The sequence below is a fragment of the Callithrix jacchus genome, chromosome 2 (assembly GCF_049354715.1).
Source record: "Callithrix jacchus isolate 240 chromosome 2, calJac240_pri, whole genome shotgun sequence".
NCBI classification, from domain to species: Eukaryota; Metazoa; Chordata; class Mammalia; order Primates; family Cebidae; genus Callithrix; species Callithrix jacchus.
In genome coordinates, this window is record NC_133503.1 from 138,139,091 (window position 1) to 138,164,260 (window position 25,170).

Sequence of the window (25,170 nt, forward strand, 5' to 3'; positions counted from 1 at the left end):
GCATATAGTTTAATTAAGAAAACCTATACTTTAAGAAAAAGGAAGAATGTGCTGCTTTGAAAAGAGCTTGAAGAGAGTTTCAATGATTCAAACTTTCTTCTAAGGAAGTGTCACAACAAAAGGTTTGTCTTTATATATGTGGGAGGAGGGAAACAATTAATATGCTGTTTGGTTAGAAACCTAAAACTTTGGCTGGGCACAGTGGCTCAACCCTGTAATCCCAGCACTTTGAGAAGCTAGAGCGGGAGCATGGCTTGAGCCCAGGAGTTCGAGGCCAGCCTGGGCAACATAGTGAGATCTCATTTCTACAAATAATTTAAAAATTAGCTGAGTGTGGTGGCCTGTAACTGTGGTCCCACACTCAGAAGGCTGAGGTGGGGGGACCATTTGAGGTTGGGTGATCGAAGCTGCAGTGAGCCGTACTCGTGCCACTGCATGCCAGCCTGGGAACACGGAAAGACTGCAACAGAAAGGAAGGAAGAGAGAAAGAGAGAGAGAAAGAGAGGGGAAGAGAGGGGAGGGGAGGGGAGGGGAGGTGAGGAGGAAACCTAAGCCAGGCGCAGTGGCTCACACTATAATCCCTACCTACACTTTGGGAGGCTGAGGCAGGCGAATCACCAGGTCAGTTCGATACCAGCCTGGCCAACGTAGCAAAATCTCATCTCTACTAAAAATCAAAAAAATTAGCTGGGCTTGGTGGTGGGCGCCTGTAATCCCCGTTATTCAGAAAGTTGAGGCAGGAGAATCACTTGAACCCAGGAGGCAGAGGTTGCAATGAGCTGAAATTGTGCCACTGCACTCCAGCCTGAGAGACAGTGCAAGACACCATCTCAAAAAAGAAAGAAAGAAACCTAAAACATCAAAGGTTCCCATTACCTCACTTTGACAAGTTCTTAATTGATAAAAATCATACGTATTTATCATGTAGAAAGTGATGTTTTGAATTTTGACAAGTTTATTTCCTTTTAATAGTGCCATTTTAACCCTAGAGGGAAAAGTTAAATTATACCTATTTTAAGAGATTATTTCATAAATGATTCTGAATACGTGACTTTTTGTTTTGTTTTTGAGACAGCATCTCACTCTGTTGCCCAAGCTGGAATACAGTGACTGATCATAACTTACCACAACCTTGAACTCCTGGGCTCAAGCAATCCTCCTGCCTTAGCCTTCCAAGTAGCTGGGACTACAGGTATACACCAACACAGCTGGCTGATTGTTTTTTTTTTTTTTGAGACGGAGTTTCGCTCTTGTTACCCAGGCTGGAGTGCAATGGCGCCATCTCGGCTCATTGCAACCTCCGCCTCCTGGGTTCAGGCAATTCTCCTGCCTCAGCCTCCCGAGTAGCTGGGATTACAGGCACACGCCACCATGCCCAGCTAATTTTTTGTATTTTTAGTAGAAACGGGGTTCCACCATGTTGGCCAGGATGGTCTCGATCTCTTGACCTCGTGATCCACCCTCCTCGGCCTCCCAAAGTGCTGGCATTACAGGCTTAAGCCACTGCGCCCGGCCCCTGATTTTTAAAAAATTTTGTAGAGACAATGTCTACTGTGTTGCCCAGGTTGGTCTCCAACTCTTGGGCTCAATGCAACCCCCTGCCTTAAACTCCCAAAGCGCTGAGGTTACAGACACGAACCACCATGCCCAACCTAAAACAACAATCAAATTCTCAGAAGTTAGTTAATTCCTGGACCTTCCTAGCTCACTGAGCCTCCTCTCATCCCCAATTCCAGGCCAGGAAATAAAATAAAATGCAATCTATTAACAGTTTATTTTCAACAGTGAAAGTGAAGGCAAAAACTAAAACATAAATAGATTTGGAGGTCTCTCCAGAATTCAAACATTCAAGTTTATTTACGTTCCTCTTTTAACAAGAATAAGCAAGAAGCACATAAAAATATGTATAAAGATACTCAGAGAAGTATTATTCATATTAGCTAAAAACAAACAAGGCTATGCTCAAAGCTCAATTAACAGAAAATGAAACATAACTTTTTCTAAATGTGAAGATGCAATTTGGAGTTAAGCTAACAACTTAAAAAAAACTGATGCATCAAAAAATATGCAAAACATTTATAAGAACGTCAATTTTTAAATGTTCTTTATAAACATTTTATAAATTGCCATAGTAAAACATAATGCCTAAAACTGACAGGATAATTCTAAAACTCATGTGGAAATGCAAGGAACCCAGGGTAGTCAAAATAATCCTGAAAAAGAAGAAAAAAGCTGGAGGATGCATATTTCCTGATTCCAAATTTGCTATACGAAACAAATTTGTAATCCAAACAATAGTAATCCAAACTGTGTGGTATTGGCTGTCGCAAGGACAGACAATGGAATAGAATTGAAAACTCAGAAATAAATCCATACATTTCTGGTCGATTGATATCTCACAATGGTACAAAGACAATTCAATGGGGAAAAATGAGCCTTTTCAACAAATGATACTGGGACAACTGGATATACAAATGCAAAATAATGAAGTTTTACCCTTTCCTTGAGCCATATGCAAAAATTAACTTAAAATAGATCATAGACCTAACTAGAAGAACTAAAACTATAAAACCCTTACAGGAAAACACAAGAGTAATTTTTTAATTAGGCAAAGGCTTCCTAGATACAATAAAAGCACAAATAATAGAAACAATAGATAAGATGGACTTCACCAAGACTTCATGAAAATTAAAAACTTAATGTGTTACTTCAAAGAACAGGATCAAGAAAATGAAAAGGCAACCCACAGAATGGGAGAAAATGTTTACACATCATGTGTCAGATAAGACGCGTATCCAGAATATTAAAAAAAAACTCTTGGAACTCAGTTACAAAAAGACAACCCAATATTTACTCTAAACAGACATTTCTCTTAAAAAAAAAAAAAAAAACGTAAAAATAGGCAATAAGCACATGAAAAGATGTTTGACATCATTAGCTATCAGAGAAATGCAACCAAACCGTAAGAAAATATTAATACTACTTCACGTTCACCCACTAGGATATTATAATAAAAAGGACAAATAACAAGTGTTGGTGAGCACGTGGAGAGGAACCCTCAGACATCGCTGGTGGGATTGTAAAATGCTAACAACCACTTCAGAATAGTCTGGCAGTTCCTCAAAATGTTAAACACAAATCTTCAATTTGACCCAGGAATCGCATTTCCCAAAGAAATGAAAACATATGTTCACACAAAAACTTGTACAAAAATGTTCATGGCAGCATTATTCATAACCAAAAAGTCGGAACAACCAGATGTCCATCACTAATTGGATAAATATTAATAAAATGTGAAATGGAATATTATTTGGCCATAAAAAGGAATTAGTACTGATACATGACACAGCATGGATAGACTGTGAGAACATTATGCTAAGTGAAAGAACCGAGTCACAATGGCCCCTTTTTTAGGATATGTCCAGACTAGACAAAGGTAGAGAGGCAGAAAATACATTAGCTGCCCAGGCCTGGGGCAAGGGGAAATGGGGAGTGACTGCTAATGGGGCTAGGGATTATTTCTGGGATGATGAAATTGTTCTAAAATTGGGGTGGTGATGTTTGCACAACTTTATGAACATATGAAAAATCTCTGAATTGTAGTGCACCTTAAATGGGTGTACTGGTACAGAATGTGAACTTAATAAAGCTGTTTAAAAAACAAAACACGTAAGGTCTAGTATATACATTCTTTATGGAAAACAAGGTACATTCAAGACATTAATAACTATGAACTGATTTGATTACTAACGAAGACCACACTTGAGACACTTAGAATGAAGAATTTAAGATACACTCCTTACTAGCTAAAAGATTACCCCCTTAAATACGTCTAAATCTCAACGAAAATGAACAGCGGTACTTGCAACTGTCAGGGCATAAAATAGGATTCACGAAAGATACCTGAGTAAACACGTTCCTTTCCTGTACATGGCTGAACTGTACTTCCCATTACAAAAAAACAAAAACTGCAGAAAAATACTCCACAGGGAGCCTGAGAAATTCTCAAAGAAGAATAATACTGAGCTAAGAGAGGGGTGGAAAGAATGAGGAAGGGGAAGGAGCACAGAGGAGTAAGGGGAAGTCTCCGTGCATTTAAGCCCAAGGAGTTCAGTTACATTAAAATCAACTTTTATACGCTTTGTGAACAGGCCCAGAGGCAAAGTCCTGGGCGCAGACCCACGAGCCCAGCTGCGAGGCTGAGAGGAAGTGCTTGTCCAGCCCAGTCCCACACAGGATTTGGTGTGGAAACCGTCCGGGATAAAAGGGCTAGCTTAGGTGGGGGCACGCGGCGCGAGCAGGAGGCGAAACCCCTCCGCCCCACGCTCCCAGCCAGAGCGCAGCCGGAGGCTGCCGTGCCGCGGGCCCGTCCTTCGCGTCCGAGCCGCCGCGCACGCCCCGCGCAGAGCGCGCCCGGCGCCGGGAGCCTCCGGTGGGGCTGGGTCCCGTCTCCCGCCCCATCCGGCGCTTTGTCCCAGCCCCGGCGGCTGGCGGCCCCGCAGGGCTCCCGGGCCGCGCTGACAACCCCCCTCCCCAGTAGGGCTTCGAGCCCGGGAGCCCCTATCGTCTGGCTGCGACCGGTCGCCCACCGGACCTCAACCAGGCGGGACGCGGCAGGCGGCGGTCTGAGGACGCTCGCCCTTCCCGAGGAGCAGCCGCCGCCCGAAGCGCACGCAGGCCAAGCTCAGGCGCCAAAAGCCTGGACTCCGAAACACGCTACTTCCAACATCCTAAGCTTACCCAAAAATTCTCGCCGAAATACGCCATGACCATCGTGCCGCCGCCGCGCCGGGTTCCGCGTCCGCGCCTGCCCGCCGCTGTGTAAACACGGCCCGGCCCCCACCGCACCCCCGCCTTTCGTCGCCGCCGCCGCCGCCGCCGCTGCTGCCGCCTTCTTCCCAGACTGGCCCGTACCTTCCAGGGCGCATGCGCCACCTAGCGGCTGCCGCCGCGGGGCGAACACTTAGATGCCTCGGCCACGGTGTGCGCATGCGCCCTGGCCCCGTTCCCGGGTGTTGGGAGATCTCTGCAGCGCGGGCGCGGCTGGGTTGAGTGTTCTCTTAGGAATGGTGGAGAACTGGGTCCTTGAGGAGTCATCGGGGAGACTGCTCGCATCGTTTGCGGTGCGACGGGCACTGGCCCAGGGACAGAACGAAGAGAAGTGCCAGCCAGCAGCAGTGGAGTCGGCAGTCTGGCTGCGCACTCGTTTTCTCCTTCCCCGGCCTTCGAGGATCTCGAACGGACCATAGTCTGGGCTCGCTGGACTGGAGGAAACTTGGCCGCCGGCCACCCGGAGGAGACTGAGAAGCCTTTGGTCAACAAGGCGCCTTTCCTTGAACCAAAACAAAACTTTCCGAAGCCGGAAAGGAAACGCCCAATGTCGCCTCAGAGCCCTGGAGCTGCGCAAAACCCAGGCACCGAGTTCGGCCTCGGCCGCTGACCTCTGGCACCGCCGGAGCAGACCAGCCGGGGCGGCCAGCAAGCCTGCGGGAGCGGAATGTGACCCGAAACCGAGGGACTTCCTGACCCAGGCAGTTAATTAAAACAACAAAGTGCGTAGTTCTCTTAGCAACTTGAACATTTTGGAAAAAGAAACAAGTCTTAACATGCCTCGACCTAATGGAAAGACTAAATCCCCTTCCTATACTTTGCTTTCCAAAAGTTAAAATATACTAATAAACTCTAGTAGAGGTCTCAAGTTCACTGCCACCAGGTCAGCTAGGTCCAGAGTCTTCGATTCTTGAAGCCAAGCCCTACAAATGGATTTAGAGTAGCACATCACACCTCCTCAGGTGACTTAAAACAATAAACACTAATAAGATGACCACGGAGAAATTATTTTCATCCTCAGAAGTAAAAATCATGAGGTGCCTTTCAACTGTAAGTGCTTGTTAAATAGGGAATATTTGGACAATATTGTGGACATACCTTTTTAAGAGTATGCGTTAGAAATATATAGGATGCAAAACACTGAGGATTTGCTGGGAAAAAAAAGTCATTTATTATGCGTAGGGGGAATGAGTGGGGATATAGATGAAAACGGCTGAAACAAGATTGGCCATAGTTGCTCTATTTTTGTATATCTTAGCTATTTTGTTTCTTCAAAAAGTCCTCATATCAGTGACATTTACACTAGTTTTGGGGAAAGTCAAACTTAGAAATATGCTACAGCTCTCTAAGTGATAAGTCTAACTGGATTTTTCTCAATGCTGAAGAACTTTTTAAAAATTCAGCCACCTAGGTCACACAACAAATACACTTGGCATTAAATTCCTAGTATCACGAAGCACTACCCTACCCCCCTTAGACCTGGGCAAGAGAGACTTCTAACTCCATGCTTTAAAGGAACTTATATATCACACACACACACACACATTAATTTCTTAAAAAAAAAAAACATGGGTGCCTCTGCCACTTGTGATCTGATACTGAACACCGGCTCATAACCCTAAATTCACTCTCCCATGAAGAACACTATTCAGGACCGAGAAACACTCTTCTTCATATCTTTTGTCTTATGTCCTCAAAACAAATGGTGAACTTCCAGAAGCAGTGAAAATTTGTAGATAGCATGGCTGCCCATTCAGACTGCTTTGGAGTCAGAATTTGAGCAGCAAAAATGCTTAGGTGAGAGAGATGACAAATTAGTTAACCTGTAAAATCCTTCGACTGTTTGAATGCTATAGATTCATGCATAACAAAGTATTATTTCTCAGTAGTGTCAAGCATACATTTTCCTTCTGTTAGTATTCCAATGTGGGGTTACAACCTACTGACAATTTGGCATAGTATTCACAACGGTTACTGGCCTTCATTTGTACTCTTCTGCTCCCCTAAAATTTACGAGTCGGTCTGGAATGAAGTTAAGTATTCTGCGTATTTCAGGTATTTGCAAGGTTCATTAGGGCCAAAACACCATATCCTGTAATTGCCTGATGTTTAAGTTGTGGAACTTTATAGTAAACAGTGATTAAGGTGACTAAATTTCAGAAGAGACTGTCTAGTATACAGGAAGAGTGTGTATGGTATCAGCCACCTTCTGCACTCTCAAGTGAGGTTTCCAGGGATGCACATACATTCTGGCAGAGCATAGATAAGGCCCTGAGTGGGCAGCTCACTCATATGCCTCAAAGTATTTGTGCCACACACACTTAGCCATTGCTTATCAAAATGTGTTTCATTTTGAAATTATTAAAAACTGACAGATAACAGCAGTGTACAAGTCACTGCCTATAGGTATGTCACTTAAGAGTCACTCAGTAAATGTTCAGTGAATGAATGAATGATGACAAACATCACAGAAATGTCAAGATAGATGAGACCTTGAACATGTAATAATTCCATAATCTTCTACACATACTCTTGTTTGTGTGTTTTTCAGACAGAGTCTCACTTGGTCGCCCAGGTTGGAGTGCAATGGCTCAATCTCAGCTCACTGCAACCTTCACCTCCCAGGTTCAAGCAATTCTCATGCCTCAGTCTCCCGAGTAGCTGGGATTACAGGCATGCACTACCACACTCGACTAATTTTTGTATTTTTAGTAGACAGGGGTTTCACCACGTTGGCCAGGCTGCTCTCAAACTCCTGACCTCAAGTGATTGATTTGCCTACCTCAGACTCCCAAAGTGCTGGGATTACAGGCATGAGCCATCGTGCCCAGTTTACTTACTCTTTAATTGGTGCTTGATCCTAGAGTTTGTGGAAAATGTCATTATTTAAGTTCTTGATTTAGTTTTCTCACATTACTTTAAATATTTTCAAAAGAATTCTTTTGGGCTTGAGTGTACTTCTTAAAGGATGGAGTCCTTTATTTTTTGAGACAGTCTTGCTCTGTCACCCAGGCTAGAGTGTAATGGCACAATCTCACCTCAGTACAACCTCCGCCTCCCAGGTTCAAGTGATTCTCCTGCCTCAGCCTCCAGAGTAGCTGGAACTACAGGCACATGCCACCACACCTGGCTAGAGACAGGATTTCATCAGGTTGGCCAGGCTAGTCTCGAACTCCTGGCCTCCCAAAATGCTGGGATTACAGGCGTGAGCCACCACACTTGGCCTTACAGTACTTTGTGACGTAAAAATAAGATAAAATTTAAATAACATTCAAGATTTACTGTAGCAAGAGAGTGCCTGTTGGAAAGGAGCCCCTACTCAATTTGGCCTTTCATTTTTGGGTGTCCCCGCCACCAGAATCATCTTTCTCTTGGGATCTCTCTTTAATTATACCTGCTAACAAGATGTCAGCTTCCAGGGATGCTGTTGACCCCATTAAACTCTGGCCTAAGCATATGTATGTATATATATATATATACGTGTGTATATATATATATATATACACACACACATATATATGTTACAACCCAGAGCTATAGATTATTAAAACATAACTTGAAAAAGGGTAACAAATAAGAGAGGACACACAAAATAACCTAAGTCCAGAGTCTCTGGTTTACAAAATACGGGTATTCCCAAGATTTGAGGGTTCCATCTCTTAGGCAAGGCACCCAGAGCACTTCCTCCTTATTCCTTAGTTTTATTTCCTCCCATTTCTCATCCTGGGTTCAGAGCTCACAGCACATTAATCAACATTTAGTCACAAGAGCCATTTCCTCATAACTTCATTTGAAACTAGGTCCATATAAGAGTTGGCTATAAAGAAAAATGCATTTTCTCATTATTTTCAATATATATTGCAAATGTACTTCCACTTGTTATCAAAATGGGAGTGGCAAAAGAGAAGATCCTATAAACCTCTTCTGTTTCCTGCCAATTTCTTCAATGCGTGGCATTCATCCTGGTCAGGTGCAGTAGTCCTTCTCTGAACTCATGTTGTATTTGACAATAACAAATGGCAAAAGAACTAATCTCTACTAAAACGCAGAAGAGAAGCAGGCAGATCCCTGAAGTCTGGTATGCTCTTGTTTTTCTGTACTTAATAGCAGCATATTAAAAGCAAAAGCCTTATGCAAAACAGAAAGAAAAGCAAGAGCTTGGCAGATGGCAGCCAGGCAGGCTGCTATGTGAGGGCCAAGATGTAGAAGCATGTTGATCGAACTGCAGAATAGAGCTCAATATCACCCTGCACACTGTTTTCTCACTTCAGAGCAGCTTATCAGGTAAATGAGCCTTTCTTCTCTCCTGAGTGCACCTGAGATTGACTCCCTGCCTGTTCCTCATGTGGTGCCATCTCTTCCTCCAGAGTGAGATGTACTTTCCCAGGTGCTCCCTCATCTTGTCATTTGTGAAAGAACCACAAACACCTGACAGGTTGTTCCAGGGTTCGCATTGCTGGTGGCTGCAGGGAACCCAACAGTACTTCAAAAATAAGAGAAGTTACAAACTACAAAAAGTCATGAAGATAATGATAATGTAAAAACACTCAGGACTGGGTGCATTGGCTCATGCCTGTAATCCCAACACTTTGGGAGGCTGAGGCAAGTCAATCACCTGAGGTCAGGAGTTCGAGATCAGCCTGGCTAACACAGCAAAACCCTGTCTCTAAAAATACAAAAAATTAGTCAGGCATAGTGGCAGGCCCCTGTAATCCCAGCTACTTGGGAGGCTGAGGCAGGAGAGTTGCTTGAACCTGGGAGACAGAGGTTACAGTAAGCTGAGATCACACCATTACACTCCAGCCTGGGTGACAGTGAGATGCTGTCTCAAAAAACAAAAACACTAAAAAATGTTTGTCATTAATGTTAAGTGGAAAGACAGAAGATGACAGAAAATATATTAAAATTACAAATATGTTGAGTCATACATTTTATTTGAAAATTAGGAATCTATAAAAAATATTTATGTTAAATAGGCAAATATAAAACATGGAAGACATTTACAATTTAATATCATAACATTGTACAATTTAAAGAACAACCATTCTTTGTTTTTGTCTGAATATAAATGTAACTGGGCCTAATCTTTAATATCTTTCATTACTTCTCTCCTCTGTTTCATTCATTCGGGCAGTAGACATTTACTATGCACTTGTTATGATGAAAAGATTGTTTCTGCTTGCTTTATTTTTGAGACAGGGTCTTGCTGTGTTGTCTAGGCTGCGGTACAGTGGTGCAATAAGTCACTGGAACCTCAAGCCTCCTGGTCTCAAGCAAGCCTTCCTATTTATGCCTCCCAAGTAGCTGGGATCCTCTCGTCTTGGCTTCCAAAAGTGCTGGGATTACAGGTATGAGCCACTATGCCTGGCCATCTCTGCCTTTATTAAGAAATTCACAGTCTAATATATACTCATGCTGAAGATGATAAAGATCATAGCAATTATAGCAGTAATGTACATAGAAGAATGCCTGACACATAGTTGGCAAGCAATACACATTTGTTAAATGCATGAATTAATAAATCACTGTTCCAAAAGGTAACCTCAAAGAAATTCAATTTGTACTTTCATTTTCTTTTCCTTCTTTCTTTCCTTCCCTCCTTCACCTCTTAACTCCCTCCTCTCTTTCTGCAAGGAAAGTGACAGGAAACTGCCCTGGATTCATCCAGGATATTCTCCATTAGCACACTGATTTGGGGGTCCATGGACTAGTAGAGTCCAGAGCAACTTCTGAAACTCAGTCATGGAATCAGCTAGCTCCCTAGGAGATGGATGCTTATTAAGAACAGAGCACTAAGAATTGTGATCATAGGAGCCCAAGTAAGAAGCACCCTTGGCTGAGCTAAGAATGGAGGAAGTAGACTTGGTCTTCCTTGAAGAGCCACTGAAGCCTGGGCAGGAATATAAGTCACCAATAGACCAGCACCTTCTATACACCTTGTAGCCCCAGATTTCAGCAGAACACCGAGTACCAGTGGTCCCATTCACTGTTTATCTAACAAACATTTATTGAACACGTATATTGATATAGGCTTTCTTCTAGACACTGGGGATACAATGGTGAATGAGATAAATAATTGTGCTGTTCTCATGGCACTTAAATGTATGGAGACAGACCAAAAGCATGTAAATAAGTGATATATTTTGGGATAGTGATACATGCTTTGGAGTATAATTGACATAGGTTGTATTAGGAGAGGGGGCTTCTTCTTTACCTAGAATAGTCAAAAAGGCCTCCCTGAGGACATGGCATTTGAGCAGAGACTGAATGAGCTAAAGGAAGTAGCCATGCAAAGAAGTGCAGAGTAGTCCACATTAAAGGACCAACAATAAGGTCCAGAGGTATCTGTGAGCTTGATTTGTTTAATTAAATGAAAAAGGGGACAGTTTGGCAGGAGTGCAGTGATCACACAAAAGAACAGAAATGACATCAGACAGGAAAGCAGAGTCAAGTCAAAGAGAGAGAGGCTGCTTTGTAATCTAAGTGCCATCGGAAGCCAATGGAGGATTTGAAAGCACCAGAACGATATGATCTGATTTATGTTTTTAAAAAGATCATACAGTCTGGGTGCGGTGGCTGATGCCTGTAATTCCAGCACTTTGGGAGGCTGAGGTGGGCAGATCACAAGGTCTGGAGTTCAAGACCAGCCTGGCCAACATGGTGAAACCCCATCTCTACTAAAATACAAAAAGTTAGTCAGATGTGGTGGTATGTGCCTGTAATCCCAGCTACTTGGGAGGCTGAGGCAGGGGAATCACTTGAACCTGGGAGGCAAAGGTTCAGAGCTAGACACCATCTCAAAATAAATAAATAAATAAATAAAAAGATCACATTCAGCCTGGCATGGTGGCTCACACCTGTAATCCCAGCACATTGGGAGGCCAAGGCTGGAGGATCACTTGTGGCCAGAAGCTTGAGACCAGCCTGGGCAACATGGTGAAACCCCATCTCTACTAAAATTACAAAACTTAGTGGGGTGTGGGGGCACATGCCCGTAATTCCAGCTACTCAGAAGGCTAAGGCATGAGAATCACTTGAGGTGCAAATTACAGCGAGCCAAGATCGTGCCACTGCACTCAAGACTGAGCAACAGAGTGAGACTCTGTCTCAAAAAGCCAGGCACAATGACTCATGCCTGTAATCCCAGCACTTTGGGAGACAGAGGTGGGTGGATCACCTGAGATCAGGGGTTCAAAACCAGCTTGGCCAACATGGCAAAACCCCATTTCTACTACCAAAAAAAAAAAAAAAGCACCGTGGCCTGTAATCCCAGCACTTTAAGAAGACGAAGCAGGTGGATCACCTGAGGTTGGGAGTTTGAGACTAGTCTGACCAATGTGATGACATGGTGAAACCCTGTCTCTACTAAAAATTAAAAAAAAATTAGCCAGGCATGGTCGTGTGCACCTGTAATCCCAGTTACTCAGGAGGCTGAGGCAGGAGAATTGCTTAAACCCAGGAGGTGCAGGTCGTGGTGAGGTGAGATTCTGCCATTGCACTCCAGCCTGGGCAACAGAGCAAGACTCCAAAACAACAACAACAACAACAACAAATCACATTGACTGCTCTGTGAAAAGAAGGGTAGTGGAAAAAAAATTGGAGGTCACTCCCAAAGATAGATAGAGACCTGGCAAGAGAGGATGATGATAGGGACTAGGTGACAACTGTGGAAATGTAAGAAGTTATCAGGCTTAGCTGGGTGCGGTGGCTCACGCCTGTAATCCCAGCACTCTGGAGGCTGAGGTGGGTGGATCAACTGAGGTCGGGAGTTCAAGACCAGCCTGACCAACATGGTGAAACTCCGTCTCTTAAAAAAAAAAATTATCAGGCTCAAAACCTACTTTGAAGGTAAAGCTGACAGAGTCACTTATGGATTCGATTGAGGGTGAGAAGGGAAGAAAGAAATCAAAGACGATCCTAGGAGTTGTGCCTGAAAAAGTAGGTGTATAATGAATGGTGCCACAACAATGGAAAAATATGGAAAGGAGCTGGTTTGGAGAGAAAGAAAACTCAGTGGTTTTATTTGTTTATTTATTTTGGAGATGGAGTCTCACTTTGTCACCCAGGCTGGAGTGCAGTGGTACTATCTCAGTTCACTGCAACCTCTGCTTCCTGGATTTAAGTAATTCTCCTGCCTCAGCCTCCTGAGTAGCCAGAATTACAGGTGTGCACCATGATGCCCAGCTAATTTTTTTTTGTATTTTTAGTAGAGATGGGTTTTCGCCATGTTGGCCAGGCTGGTCTCAAACTCCTAACTTCAAGTGATCCACCTGCCTTAGCCTCCCAAAGTGCTGGGTTTATAGGTGTGAACCACCACGTCCAGCCAGAACTCAGTGGTTCTACTTTGGACTTGTTAAATTTGAAGGTCCTAATGGACATACAAGTGGGCATGTCTATCAGGCAATTGGATATATGATTCTGGATCTCAGGACAGAGGTTGGATTCAAGAAATAAACTTGAGGGTCATTGGCATGAATAGAGGAGATTTAATGGGATCACACAGAAAGAAAGAGGAGAGAGGAAGGGAAGGAGATAGAGAGGTTATGGAACTGAGGAAAAAGCCCTGGGCACTCATACATTTAGAGGTTAGGAGAAGTGGATGAGCCAGCAAAAGAGATTAATGTAAAGTAGAACGCCAAGAAAAAGAGACGACATTGAAGCCAAAAGTAGAGAGTGTTTTGAAAAGCGGTTGATGGATGACAAATATTGAGAAACGACCATTGGATTTAGCCAGTTGGAAGTGGCCTTGGCAAGTGTTGATTCTTTGAAGGGGTGGGGATATAAATCTGAATGAAGTGGATTGAAGAGAGAGGAGGAAGCAAGGATAAAAAGTATAAACAATTCCTTCAAGAAGTTTTGCTATGAAAGGGAGCAGCAAAATAGGCAGGTAATGAAGGGAACAAGTGATAAAAGGGAGGGAGTATTAAGATGTAATAAAGCATATTTGAGTTCCAGAGAGGATGAGCCAAAGAGGGGGGAAAAGAGAGATAATAATGGAGATGAAGTCCTTGAGTAGAGGAAAGAATATGAGATTCAGAATAAAAGTGAAGCTCCAAGAGGGTGATTCTGGACTTCTAATAAGTCTAATAGGTTCTTGATCAATTAGCTGGAAAAAATAAGAACTATATGTTACTGTAGTTCTGCATATTAAAAGCATCCTTCATGTATTATCTCATCAAATTATCATACTAACCCTGTGAGGCAACAACTATTACCTCAATTTTACAAATGAGAAAATATGATCCAGGAGATTAGATGAATTGCTCAAGGTCACACAACAGGTTAGTGGAAAACTACTGTTAATTTAGGAGTACCAGAGAGTCATGAATAAAGTGTTATGGAGGAAGTGATGCCTCAAGCAACAAAACAGGTCAAAAGAAGAGGAATAGTGAAGGGTGAAAGTTAAACTCATCCACCCATGGATTTCATTTATGGGCTTTTGTTTTTAACTGTTGGATCTGGTGTTCATCAGTTTTCACATTCTTTCCATAAAGAGGTCCCTTTCTTGGTTACCTTCTCTCTAACCAGGTGCTCTAGGTAAATATGAATGCTAACTAGTAAGAATTCTATTAACATTTCAAGGAAATTTATTTATATCTTACTGTTTAAAAAGTCTCTTCTCTCTTCATTGTCAATCCTGAAACAAGCAAGAAATGTATTGTTCAAAATTTCAGATTCTAATCAAAATCTAAGGCTGACCTACCTTCAGTAGGCTATCTGGTAATTGTATTAAAAACCACTCCCTTTTATAGGCAGAAGAAAACAAAAAACCATCAGCTTGTAGAAATGGTTGTAGTAATGTTATCAAAATTCTTAAGACCACAAAATTCTCATTAACTGTTGGCAGGGAGGACGCAACTGGGCTGGGTCAAACAGGCTAGATCCAAAGATAATGAAATAAAATTTTTGTTTCCAGGCCAGGCCCAATGGCTCATGCCTGTAATCCCAGCACTTTGGGAGACCAAGGTGGGCGGATCATTTAAGGTCAGGAATTCTTGACCAACCTGACCAATATGGTGAAACCCTGTCTTTAATAAAAATACAAAAAAAAAAATTAGCCAGACATGGTGGCACATGCCTGTAGTCCCAGCTACTTGGGACGCTGAGGCAAGAATATGGCTTGAACCTGGGAAGTGGAGGTTGCAGTGACCTGAGATTGTACTTCTGCACTCCAGTCTGGGTGACAGAGTGAAACTCCCATCTCAAAAAAAAAAAAAAAAAAAATTGTTTCCTGCCTTAAAACCCCACTGGATGTCATCTGCCTTTATATACTTTTCTTCATAGTGTTCCAAGAACAAACTGTCACCAACTAGTTATTTTTTTCATTTAGATCCAGAAAATGTATGTTATTTTTTTCTTCCTACTTCCCACATGCCAGCTAAAACCACTTCTTTCCTTTATTCAAAGCTGTCTTCAAATATATCTCCTCCAAAAAAGAAAGTTGCAAACCATTACCTTCTGTATAATCTCATACTTCTTTTTTTCTACATATTTACTGAGCGCTACATCCTTTAAATTGAGTAATTAATATCTTGTCCAAAGAGCTACGTACTGTTCTTTGTAGCCACTTTCCTGGCTTTTTCTTTTTTTCTTTTGCAGGTGCATGTGTTTGTATTGGTGATCGTAGTTGGAAGAGGAACTCATCCTTATTTCTTCACTCTTAAAAACACATCATCTCTTACTTTTCAGTTATATACATGGGTTTCCATATTGGGAGGTGAGGTGAAGGAAGTATGTATAGCTCTGCAGATATAGATGTCCATTCATTCATTCAACAAGCACCTATTGTGTTTTGGCACTGTTATAGGTGTGTGATATACAGCAGTGAAGAAAACAGGTGAAATCTGCCCTCAGATCTTAAATTCCAGCAGGGATGATAGGCAAAAATAATAGAAACAAGTAGACACATAGTATAACGTCTGAAATGTCAGTAGATACATAGCTAGTGGTAAGTGCTATGTTACAAAAATAAAGCAGGGCAGGAGCAGTATAATGTCTTGTTTAAAAATGGCAGATGAGATCAGAAAATCTATGATATAATATGACTATAGTTAAAACCAAGGTAGTATTCTTAAAATTTGCTGAGAGTAGATTTTAAGTTTTCTTACCACAAAAAAATTATAAGTATGTGAGGGTAATGCATTAATTAGCTTGATTTAGCTATTTCACAATGTATACATATTTCAAAATGACATGTCACACATGATAAATAAATTTTATTTGCCAATTTAACAATTACTTAATTTTTAAAAAAATATATAGCAGATGAGACGACCATATAGAATATGGCTCTGGAGTTAAACTGCCTGGATTTTAATCCTGGCTCTGACACTTATGAGCCTTATGACCTTAGTAAAGTTATTTAACCACTTGTATGACTCAATTTGCACATCTGTAAAGTGGGGATAATAATAGTATCTACTTCGGGCGGGGAGCGATGGCTCACACCTGTAATCCCAGTACTTTGGGAGGTGAAGGTGGGCGGATCATGAGGTCAAGAGATTGAAATTATCCTGGTCAGCATGGTGAAGCCCCGGCTCTACTAAAAATGCAAAAATTAGCCACATGTGTTGGTGGATGCCTGTAGTCCCAGCTACTCAGGAGGCTGAGGCAGGAGAATTGCTTGAACCCGGGACGCAGAGGTTGCAGTGAGCCAAGATCATGCCACTGCACTCCAGCCTGGCAACAGAGCAAGACTCTGTCTCAAATAATAATGATAATAATAATAAAAATATAATAGTATCTACCTCAAAGAGTTGCTGTAAAGACTAAATGAGTTAAAATACGTAAAGCAATGGCAAGGCATGGTTGCTTACACCTGTAATCCTAGCACTTTAGCAGACTGAGGCGGGCAGATCATTTGAGCTCAGGAGTTCCAGACCAGCCTGGGCAACATGTCAAAACCCCATCTCTAATAAAAATACAAAGACAATTAGCTGGGCATGTTGGTGCACCCCTGAAGTCCCAGCTACTAGGGAGGTTGAGGTGAAAGGATCACCTGAGCCCAGGAGGTAGAGGCTGCAGTGAGCTGTCATCACGTTACTGCAATCCAGACCCAGGCAACAGTGAGCTCCTGTCTCAATAAATAATTATAGTAAGGCCAGGCGAGGTGGCTCATGTCTGTAATCCTAACACTTTGGGAGGCCGAGATGGGTGGATCACTGGAGGTCAGGAATTTGAAACCATCCTGGCCAACATGGCAAAACCCTGTCTCTACTAAAAATACACAAATCAGCCAGGTGTGGTGGCGAGTGCCAATAATCCCAGCTACTCAGGAGGCTGAGGCAGGAGAATCGCTGGAACCTAGAGGGCGGAGGTTGCAGTGAGCCAAGATTGCACCACTTCACTCCAGCCTGGGTGAAACAGGGAAATTCTGTCTCAAATAATGATAATAATAATATTATAAACTTAATATTAAGAAAAACAGGAAGTGATGGGGGGTCCTATTTCAGAGAAAAGGTTTAATGAAGATCAATCTGAGGAGGTGAATAAAATGAAGGAAATAAATCTTGTGATGTCTACCAAGCAGAAGAAAAAGCACAGAGAAAAACAGATGAGGTGGGTATGGCTTGAGCAGAATGAGTGGGTAATAGCTGTAGGGAATGTGGTAAAAGAATGGCATTGGGCCAAATCAGCTAGGGCCTTATAGGTGGTATTCTAAGAGTGATGAGAAATCATCCGAGGGCTTTTAGCTAAACAGTGTCATGACCTAATGTTTAAAAGGACTATCCTGGCTGCTATGTGGAGAATAGGCTAAAAGCGGCAAGACAGCTTATTGTTAAAAACATGTACCAGGCCAGATGCGATGGCTCTTTGGGAGGCCAAGGTGGGTAGATCACTAAGTCAGGAGGTCAAGACCAGCCTGGCCAAGATGGTGAAACCCCATCTCTACTAAAAATACAAAAAAATTAGCCGGGCATGGTGGTGGATGCCTGTAATTCCAGCTACTCAGGAGACTGAGGCAGAGAATTGCTTGAACCCAGGAGGTGGAGGTTGCAGTGAGCTGAGATCGCACCACTGCCTCCAGCCTGGGTGACAGAGCAGCACTCTATCTCAAAACAAACAAACAAACGAAAAAACTCAAAACATGTACCAGCACAGTACTGGATTCAAGATATACTAATAAATAAAAAAAGGCAAGGTGTGGGACAAAATGCATGATACACTGCCATTTGCATTTTTAAAATCTCTATATATGTGTATTTATAACATATATTTGTATATATACACATATAAACATTTAACACCTATACATAAACATTACATATATACACATACACAATATATATTAGATATGTATTTTCTTCATATACATATCCTATATCTGGAAGGAAGGATATGTAAGAAATTCATAACAGTGATACTTTGAAGAAAGGAACTAAATGACAGGATTAAAAGATTATCTTTTGCAATTCTTGAATTTTGTTCTTTTTCTTTTTTGAGACAGAGTCTTGCTCTGTTGCCAGGTTGGAGTGCAGTGGTGCATCTTGGCTCACTGCAACCTCTGCCTCCAGGATTCAAGAGGTTCTCCTGCCTCATAGCTGGGACTACAGGTGTGCACTGCCACACCCAGCTAATTTTTGTATTTTTCAGTAGGGATGGGGTTTCACCATGTTGCCCAGGCTGGTTTTGATCTCTTCACCTTGTGAGCTGCCCACCTCGGCCTCCCAAAGTGCTGGGATTACAGGCATGAGCCACCACGCCCAGCCTTAAATTTTGTTCTATGTAAATGTATTACCTATTTAAAAATAGATAAATATTGTTGCAAACTAGAAAAACAGATAAATAAGCATTAAAAGGGGGGAGGGGAAGGATCAGAATCATTTTACCTGAATGTTAAGAAGTGGTAGCAGAATCAGGATTGACAGATAGGGTTATAACTAAATGTACCAAGATGGATTGGATGCTTGATAGGAAAAAAACACAAACATCACCCCCAAAGGTACTAGTACGTGTGAAATAAAACAAAACACGGCATGGCTTCCTGATACCTTTTTACTTCAATGATAATTTAACTAGTGTCAATTGTGTACAATGATTATATCATACTTTATTTCCTTGATTTTTTTTTTTTTTGAGACAAAGTCTCACTCTGTCTTCCAGGCTGGAGTGCGGTGGTGTGATCTAGGCTCAATGCAACCTCCATCTCCTGAATCCAAGCTATTCTTATGCCTCAGACACCCATGTAGCTGGGATTACAGATGCACACCACTACACCCAACTAATTTTTGTAGTTTTTGGAGAGATGGGGCTTTGCCATGTTGGCCAGGCCTTGCTAATTTTTTTTTAATTTTTAGCAAAGACAGGGTTTCACCATGTTGGCCAGGCTGGTCTGGAACCCCGGACCTCAAGTGATCTGCTCACTTCAGCCTTCCAAAGTGCTGAGATTACAGGTAGGAACCACCGTGCCTAGCCTATTTCCTTGATTTTATGAGGTTGTACTGTTGCAGGCAATAAAATATCCTGTAAAGTCTGAAGCTAGATCAAATTGTTTTTTCTTTTTTACTTCATTTTTCAGCCCACCTGTTCAAATGGTTATCTATTTTTCTTTGAAGTCAAATAAATGTATTTATTATATCTTATTATAGATATTTCACATCATTTTTTTCTGTGACCCAAAATAAGTTAGGATGTGCTAAACTATAATGGTAGACTCCAAAATGAAATAGTACTAACAAAACAAATTTATTTCTCCCTGGAGTAATTGTCAATAATAGGTCTTCCAGATAATAGAACAACTCTTCTCAACATCGTGACTCAGGGGCTCTATTCATACGCTCAGCTCTTTAAGAGAAGAGAGGAGATTGTGGTATCAGGAAAAGAGATTTTGCCAATGATATTTTGTGTCTCTTCAATCAGTTGATGCCAGTCTTTTATTTCTGGAATATTCTTCTGAATAATATCTTAAATATTATTTTTTAAATGTTCACTTGAATATTTTAAATATCTTATTTATGTTTAGACTGAAAGACACCAATCATACATGTGTAGATTTTCCTTTCCTTGTCTTTCACAAGTATCATGTTTTTCTTCAATCCTCTGTGTGTGGGGGGGGGGATGACAGGATCTTGCTATGTTGTCCAGGCTAGAGTGCAGTGGCATGACCATGGCTCACTGCAGCCTTAACCTCCTGGGCTCAAAGGATCCTCCCACCTCAGCCTCCCAAAGTGTTGGGATTACAGGCATGAGCCACAATGCCCAGCCTTAAATTCTTTTCAACTTTAAAAAATTTTGGTCATGTGTGATGACCCATGCCTGTAATCTCAACACTTCAAGAGGTTGAGGCAGGAGGTTCGTTTGAACCCAGGAGTTGGGGACAAGCCTGGGTACACCAGGAGACCCCATCTTAATTTAAAAAAAAATTACCCAGAGGTGGTGGCATGGACTACCTGTGGTCCCAGCTACTTGGGACACTCAGGCAGGAGGATCACCTGAGTCTGGGGGGATTGAGGCTACAGTGAGCTATGGCAATGCCACTGTACTCCTGCCTGGGAAACAGAGTGAGACCCTGTTTCAAAAAAATTGTTTTTGTCACTTAAAAATTCTTTTATTTTTTAAAAAGACAAATCCTGCCCTCTGTGTACATCGCTGTGTTTTCAGCAATGTCTGTTTTCCTCTGTGTTGTTTGCACATCATGTTCACTTCTGCAAATTTTATTGTTCTTTTCACTTCTGTCTAGGCCCTGCTGTCTCATGTTTTGTCAACAGGAAGAAAAACACATCTTCATGTTTTGTTTTGTTTTTGAGGTGGAGTCTTGCTCAGTCACCCAGGCTGGAGAGCAGTAGCACAATCTCAGCTTACTGCAACCTTTGCCCCCCAAGTTCAAGTGATTCTCCTGCCTCAGCCTCCCGAGTAGCTGGGTCTACAGGTGCGTGCCACCATAACCGGCTATCTTTTTTATTTTTATTTTTAGTAAAGATGGAGTTTCACCATGCTAGCCAGGATAGTCTTGATCTCCTGACCTTGTGATCTGCCCACCTTGGCCTCCCAAAGTACTGGGATTACAGGTGTGAGCCACCACACCCGGCCACTTGTATGTTTTTATCTTATCTTCCTTTGACGCTTTGATTTCTGCTTTGTGTTATTTTAATTCATAACAATTTGGTCTCAACTTTTATTTGCTCTATGTTGAGAATGCTTTATCTGCTATTTGTTTTGCTGGGGGCAATATTTCCATCTTTTCTTTCTTTTTTTAATAGTTCCTATTCTAGTTTTTATTTTATTTTAGGTCAACTTTAAATAAAGTGAGTTCTTATCAATTTACTGGAGTTTTGTGTGAGAGAGGCCAGGATGGTATTCATGGTCAGCAGAAACTCTCCTCATAACACAGGGTTATGTGCTACATGCATGAATAAACTTTATTTTTTGCTTCTCTGCAGCCTCCTTTAGGTCAGCACCAATGGGATGTCACAATAGTGACTCTCTCTGCCTCTCCTTCCTCAACTACAGACTACTTCCTGAAAAATATGATTAGTTTACGATATTTCTTGCTCAAATCCACTTCCTCAGCTTTTTGTCAGTACCAAACTGTCCAGAAAAGTTCCCACCACCGGAACCTCATTTCATTGTTGCAAACGAAGAGATTATTGATTTTTCATCTTAGGCTATGCACTTCACTTTAGAGTCATGGATTCTGCTGGCTCTGTACATTTCTGTTTGATCACTGCTTTTGGCCAACCTTTTTTCTATTTTAGTTTCAAATGTCTTCTAGTTGCATCAGATACAGAGTTGACATTACCGTTACTCATTCTTCTTATTACTTTGGGTGGCTGGGCAGTAAAGACCTATGTTCTTTATCATGTTAATACCCGGATAAGATCAGAAGATCATTTTGCATTAATTCTGCCTGGCACTTAGTAGACTCTTCCAATCCAAGTCTTTCTTTAGCTCTGGGAAATATTCTTTTTTTATTTCTTTGATAGTTGTCTCCCTTTTATTCTTACAGTCCTATAGCTGTATAATTTTAGTTATATTTATCTTCTGTGTCTCTTAAAATTGCTGTTTTTTCTTTCCTTTTTTCTTTCTTCTTTGCATAAATTTTGAAAAAATCTCTCAGCTCAGTTTTCCAACTTATTAATTGTATATTCAGCCCAACTATTAGATTTAGCAAAGTTTTTTTTCTTTAAGAAGGAGTCTCACTCCATCACTCAGACTGGAGTGCAGTGGCACAGTATCAACTCACTGCAACCTCTACCGCAAGCAATGCTCCTGCCTCAGCCTCCCAAGTAGCTGGGATTACAGGTGCCTGCCACCATGCTTGGCTAATTTTTGTGTTTTTAGTAGAGACAGGGTTTCACCATGTTGGTCAGGCTAGTCTTGAACTCCTTACCTCAAATGATCCACCTGCCTCAGCCTCCCAGAGTGCTGGATTTACAGGTGTGAGCCACCATGCCTGGCTGCAATCATGTTTTAAAATTTCCATGAATTCTGGCTGTGTTTCATAGCAGCTGTCTCTTGTTTCAATGTGATATGCTTTAAAGTAACTCTGAGGATTTGAACTATGTGTAATTTTAAGTTTTTATCTGTTTCCATGACTATTTTTTTTAGAGTGGGCTAGTTTTATTTGTTAAATTTGGTGCTCTATTTAATGTTCTTGGTTTCTCCAAAATGTTTATTGATTCTTGTTTTTTTGGTCCATTTGTAGGAACAAAATTTCAGTCTAGACTGAAATTCATAGCTGGACACATTCCTCACTTCAAATGAGAACTCCTGTTTACCTGGCAGTGAATGTAAGTTTTGATTACAAGAATCTGCCTCATGGGATTGGGTAGGAATAGGCAGACTCTGCAGGTAACTTCTCTTCTTAGAATGGTTTCCTGACCCTCCAGGGTATTGTCCTTTTCTGCTGACCTTAGCTCACCCTGGAACAGTGGTATGTTGGTAAATGTTTGATAACTAGCTGCTCTGGGTGTAGTCGGGGAAGTTCTGATTTGCAGCATTTCCTGATTTCCATGCAATATAAGATCTCCCATCCTAGCCAATTTCAAGCTAGCAACATAACATCACTGAATGGGGAGCTGAGATGTGCAAACTAGATTCCCAAGACTGAATTCATTTAGCACACCACTGTTCTGGGTCTGCTGTACTGTGTCAGAAAACTATACCCACTACTCTCGTGTAAGCCCAAACAATGGAGCCAGCTGCTCCAAAAGCAACTCCTGGAATTCATGGGGACTTAAGGAAGTTTGCCCTGCTAGATTTTTCTATCAATCAATAACCATGTTTTTATTTTTTTCAAAAATTCCTTTCTATGTTGTTTGCTGTAAGTACCTTTTCTGGTTTTCCTGTGCTGCTTTGAATTAATTTTTCTATTTCTTTGATTTCAGTGGAATTTGGAGAAGGAATAGCAAAGTGGAAGTCCTTCTCCTATTTCATGCCTTAACTTGTTTTTATTGGAAGTTACTTCCTTTTTCGTCTCAGAGGCTGATTCTCCTCCCATAACCAGTGATTTTCCTATAAGCTCATTATCCTGGATGATGGTTTGACTAACCAAGGCTACTGGCTGCTGAGGGGTTTCTGAGGAAACTTGGGTAGCCTGATAGAGGCCATCTGCCTCTCCACGTGGGTTCTAGTTGTGGAGTACACTGCTATGTTCATGGAGGCCATGCACATTGGCCAGAGAAGAGCAGCCCCATTGCAAAAGGATCTAAATGAGTATTTTCCATGCTCACGGGTCAAATGAGAGGACGTCCCACATTTATTCAGAAGGTAGTTGAAAGTGGTCAGCCCCAGATCTCCTCCATATGACTCTTTGGTTGATGCTACTTGTACCTCAATACTTGGAAGGCCCATTCTGGCCAGGAACAACTTTCACTTTACTCTGAAAACATGGGCAGGTGGGCACAGAATAGAGCGACTCTATCCCTGGGACAGAAACTCCTTCAGGCTTTGTGGCAGACACTGTTATATGAGTCTTTAGGTGAGTTAACTCATTTACTCTTTGGAACAATCCTCTGAAGTAGGTTTTGTTATTATCCTCAGTTTACAGACACAGAAACTGAGACACAGAAAGACCATTCACAGTAAGTGGTTGAGGCAGGACTGAAACTCAAGAAGCCTTGTGACGGTTGTGATGAGTTAGTAGTGATGGTGGCTACGAGGTAGGTGTGTGAATAGATGTGTAGTGGCTTCTCCTCCAATGGAAAACTCCCAAAGCATTATGAAACAGCCTGGTAGCTGCAGTTGCCCAGGTGTGCAGGAGCATCGGTGAGCTCAGCAGACTCTGTTCCAAGTCACATTAAAGAGGCTGATTTATCGCAAACCTATCTCCTAGAGACAGAATATAGTTTCCAAAAATGGACAAAACATGACCTCCCAACCCACATGCTGTTCTTACGATGTAACTTTGATATTATATTCATGTTTAGAGGTGGAGGTCCATGTTTCTTCCCTTTGATGCTGGGCAGAATTCTGACTACAATGGAAATAATGCTATATGGCTTTTGAGGCTAGATCCTAAAAGGCAGTGCAATACACATATAGTTCTCTTGGAACCTTTAATCTCGAAATCCAACCACCGTGCTGTGAAGAAGCCTGCATGCAGCCCATGGAGAAGTCCACACAGCCAGAAAATCTTAGGCCCAAGGCTCACATCCCCAGCTGAGCTACCAGCCTATAGCCAGCCCCAAGGTACTGCCATGTGAATGAGACACCTTGAAAGTGGATCCCCCAGGCCCAGGCAAGCCATTCCTGCCAATAAAATGTGGAACAGAGATGTGATTCCTTTTTAAGCCCTCCCCAAATAACAGATTCATAAGGAAAAATAAAGGACTGCTGTTGTTTTAAGCCACTAGGTTTTGGAGTAGTTTGTTATGTAGCCTTACATACATTCCTGGATATTACCTACTTGTCTCCAAAAAATCCAAAGCTTTAGTCTAATAGGTGGGACTTCCCCTGAGGGCTCCAGCAATCATCAAACTTTTCCCATAACTTTCACCAAATTGTTGAGCTGCTCTAGGAGAGGAAGAATATCAAGAGTATATTTACAATCTTCCTTGATTTTATTTACCTTTAATTTTAACCTATTTAGAATACAATTTAGATGGAGTCATAACATAGGAATCTAACTTTGTTTCTAGTTATAACACAACAGTTCATTACATTTTCATAATTTTGCTATTGATTTAAAATATAATCTTTATCATAAGTTGGGCCCCTAAAGTCAATATTATCAAGGTAAAGTTGAACACAAAATAAACCTACACACAGAGGTGGTGGAAAGGAAATTTGCTAATTTGACCTTCACACTAGTTGGAGACAACCTCTGCTAAAAATTCATAACCACAAACTAGCACTTACATGAATGTGTAGTCTGAGTGCATGCTACTTTAAAAAAAAATC

General features: G+C 41.8%; 1 protein-coding gene and 1 long non-coding RNA gene across 7 annotated transcripts in view; one reads left to right on the plus strand and one right to left on the minus strand.

The window, feature by feature from the left end:
* FCHO2 (FCH and mu domain containing endocytic adaptor 2) overlaps positions 1–4,905 on the minus strand; it is a 133,931-nt gene extending 129,026 nt beyond the window's left edge. For all 6 annotated transcript variants that reach the window (XM_078365357.1, XM_054252198.2, XM_054252196.2 and 3 more), the window contains exon 1: positions 4,741–4,905. In XM_078365357.1, coding sequence (XP_078221483.1) covers positions 4,741–4,773 — 33 coding nt within the window. In that variant the 5' untranslated portion in view covers positions 4,774–4,905. The remainder of the gene's footprint in view (positions 1–4,740) is intronic.
* An 848-nt stretch (positions 4,906–5,753) lies between these two features.
* Positions 5,754–24,619, plus strand: LOC128931368 (uncharacterized). The gene is made up of 3 exons (XR_008479683.2): positions 5,754–5,880; positions 22,475–22,559; positions 23,157–24,619. It is a non-coding gene; the product is annotated as an uncharacterized LOC128931368 (long non-coding RNA).
* Positions 24,620–25,170: the final 551 nt, after the last annotated feature.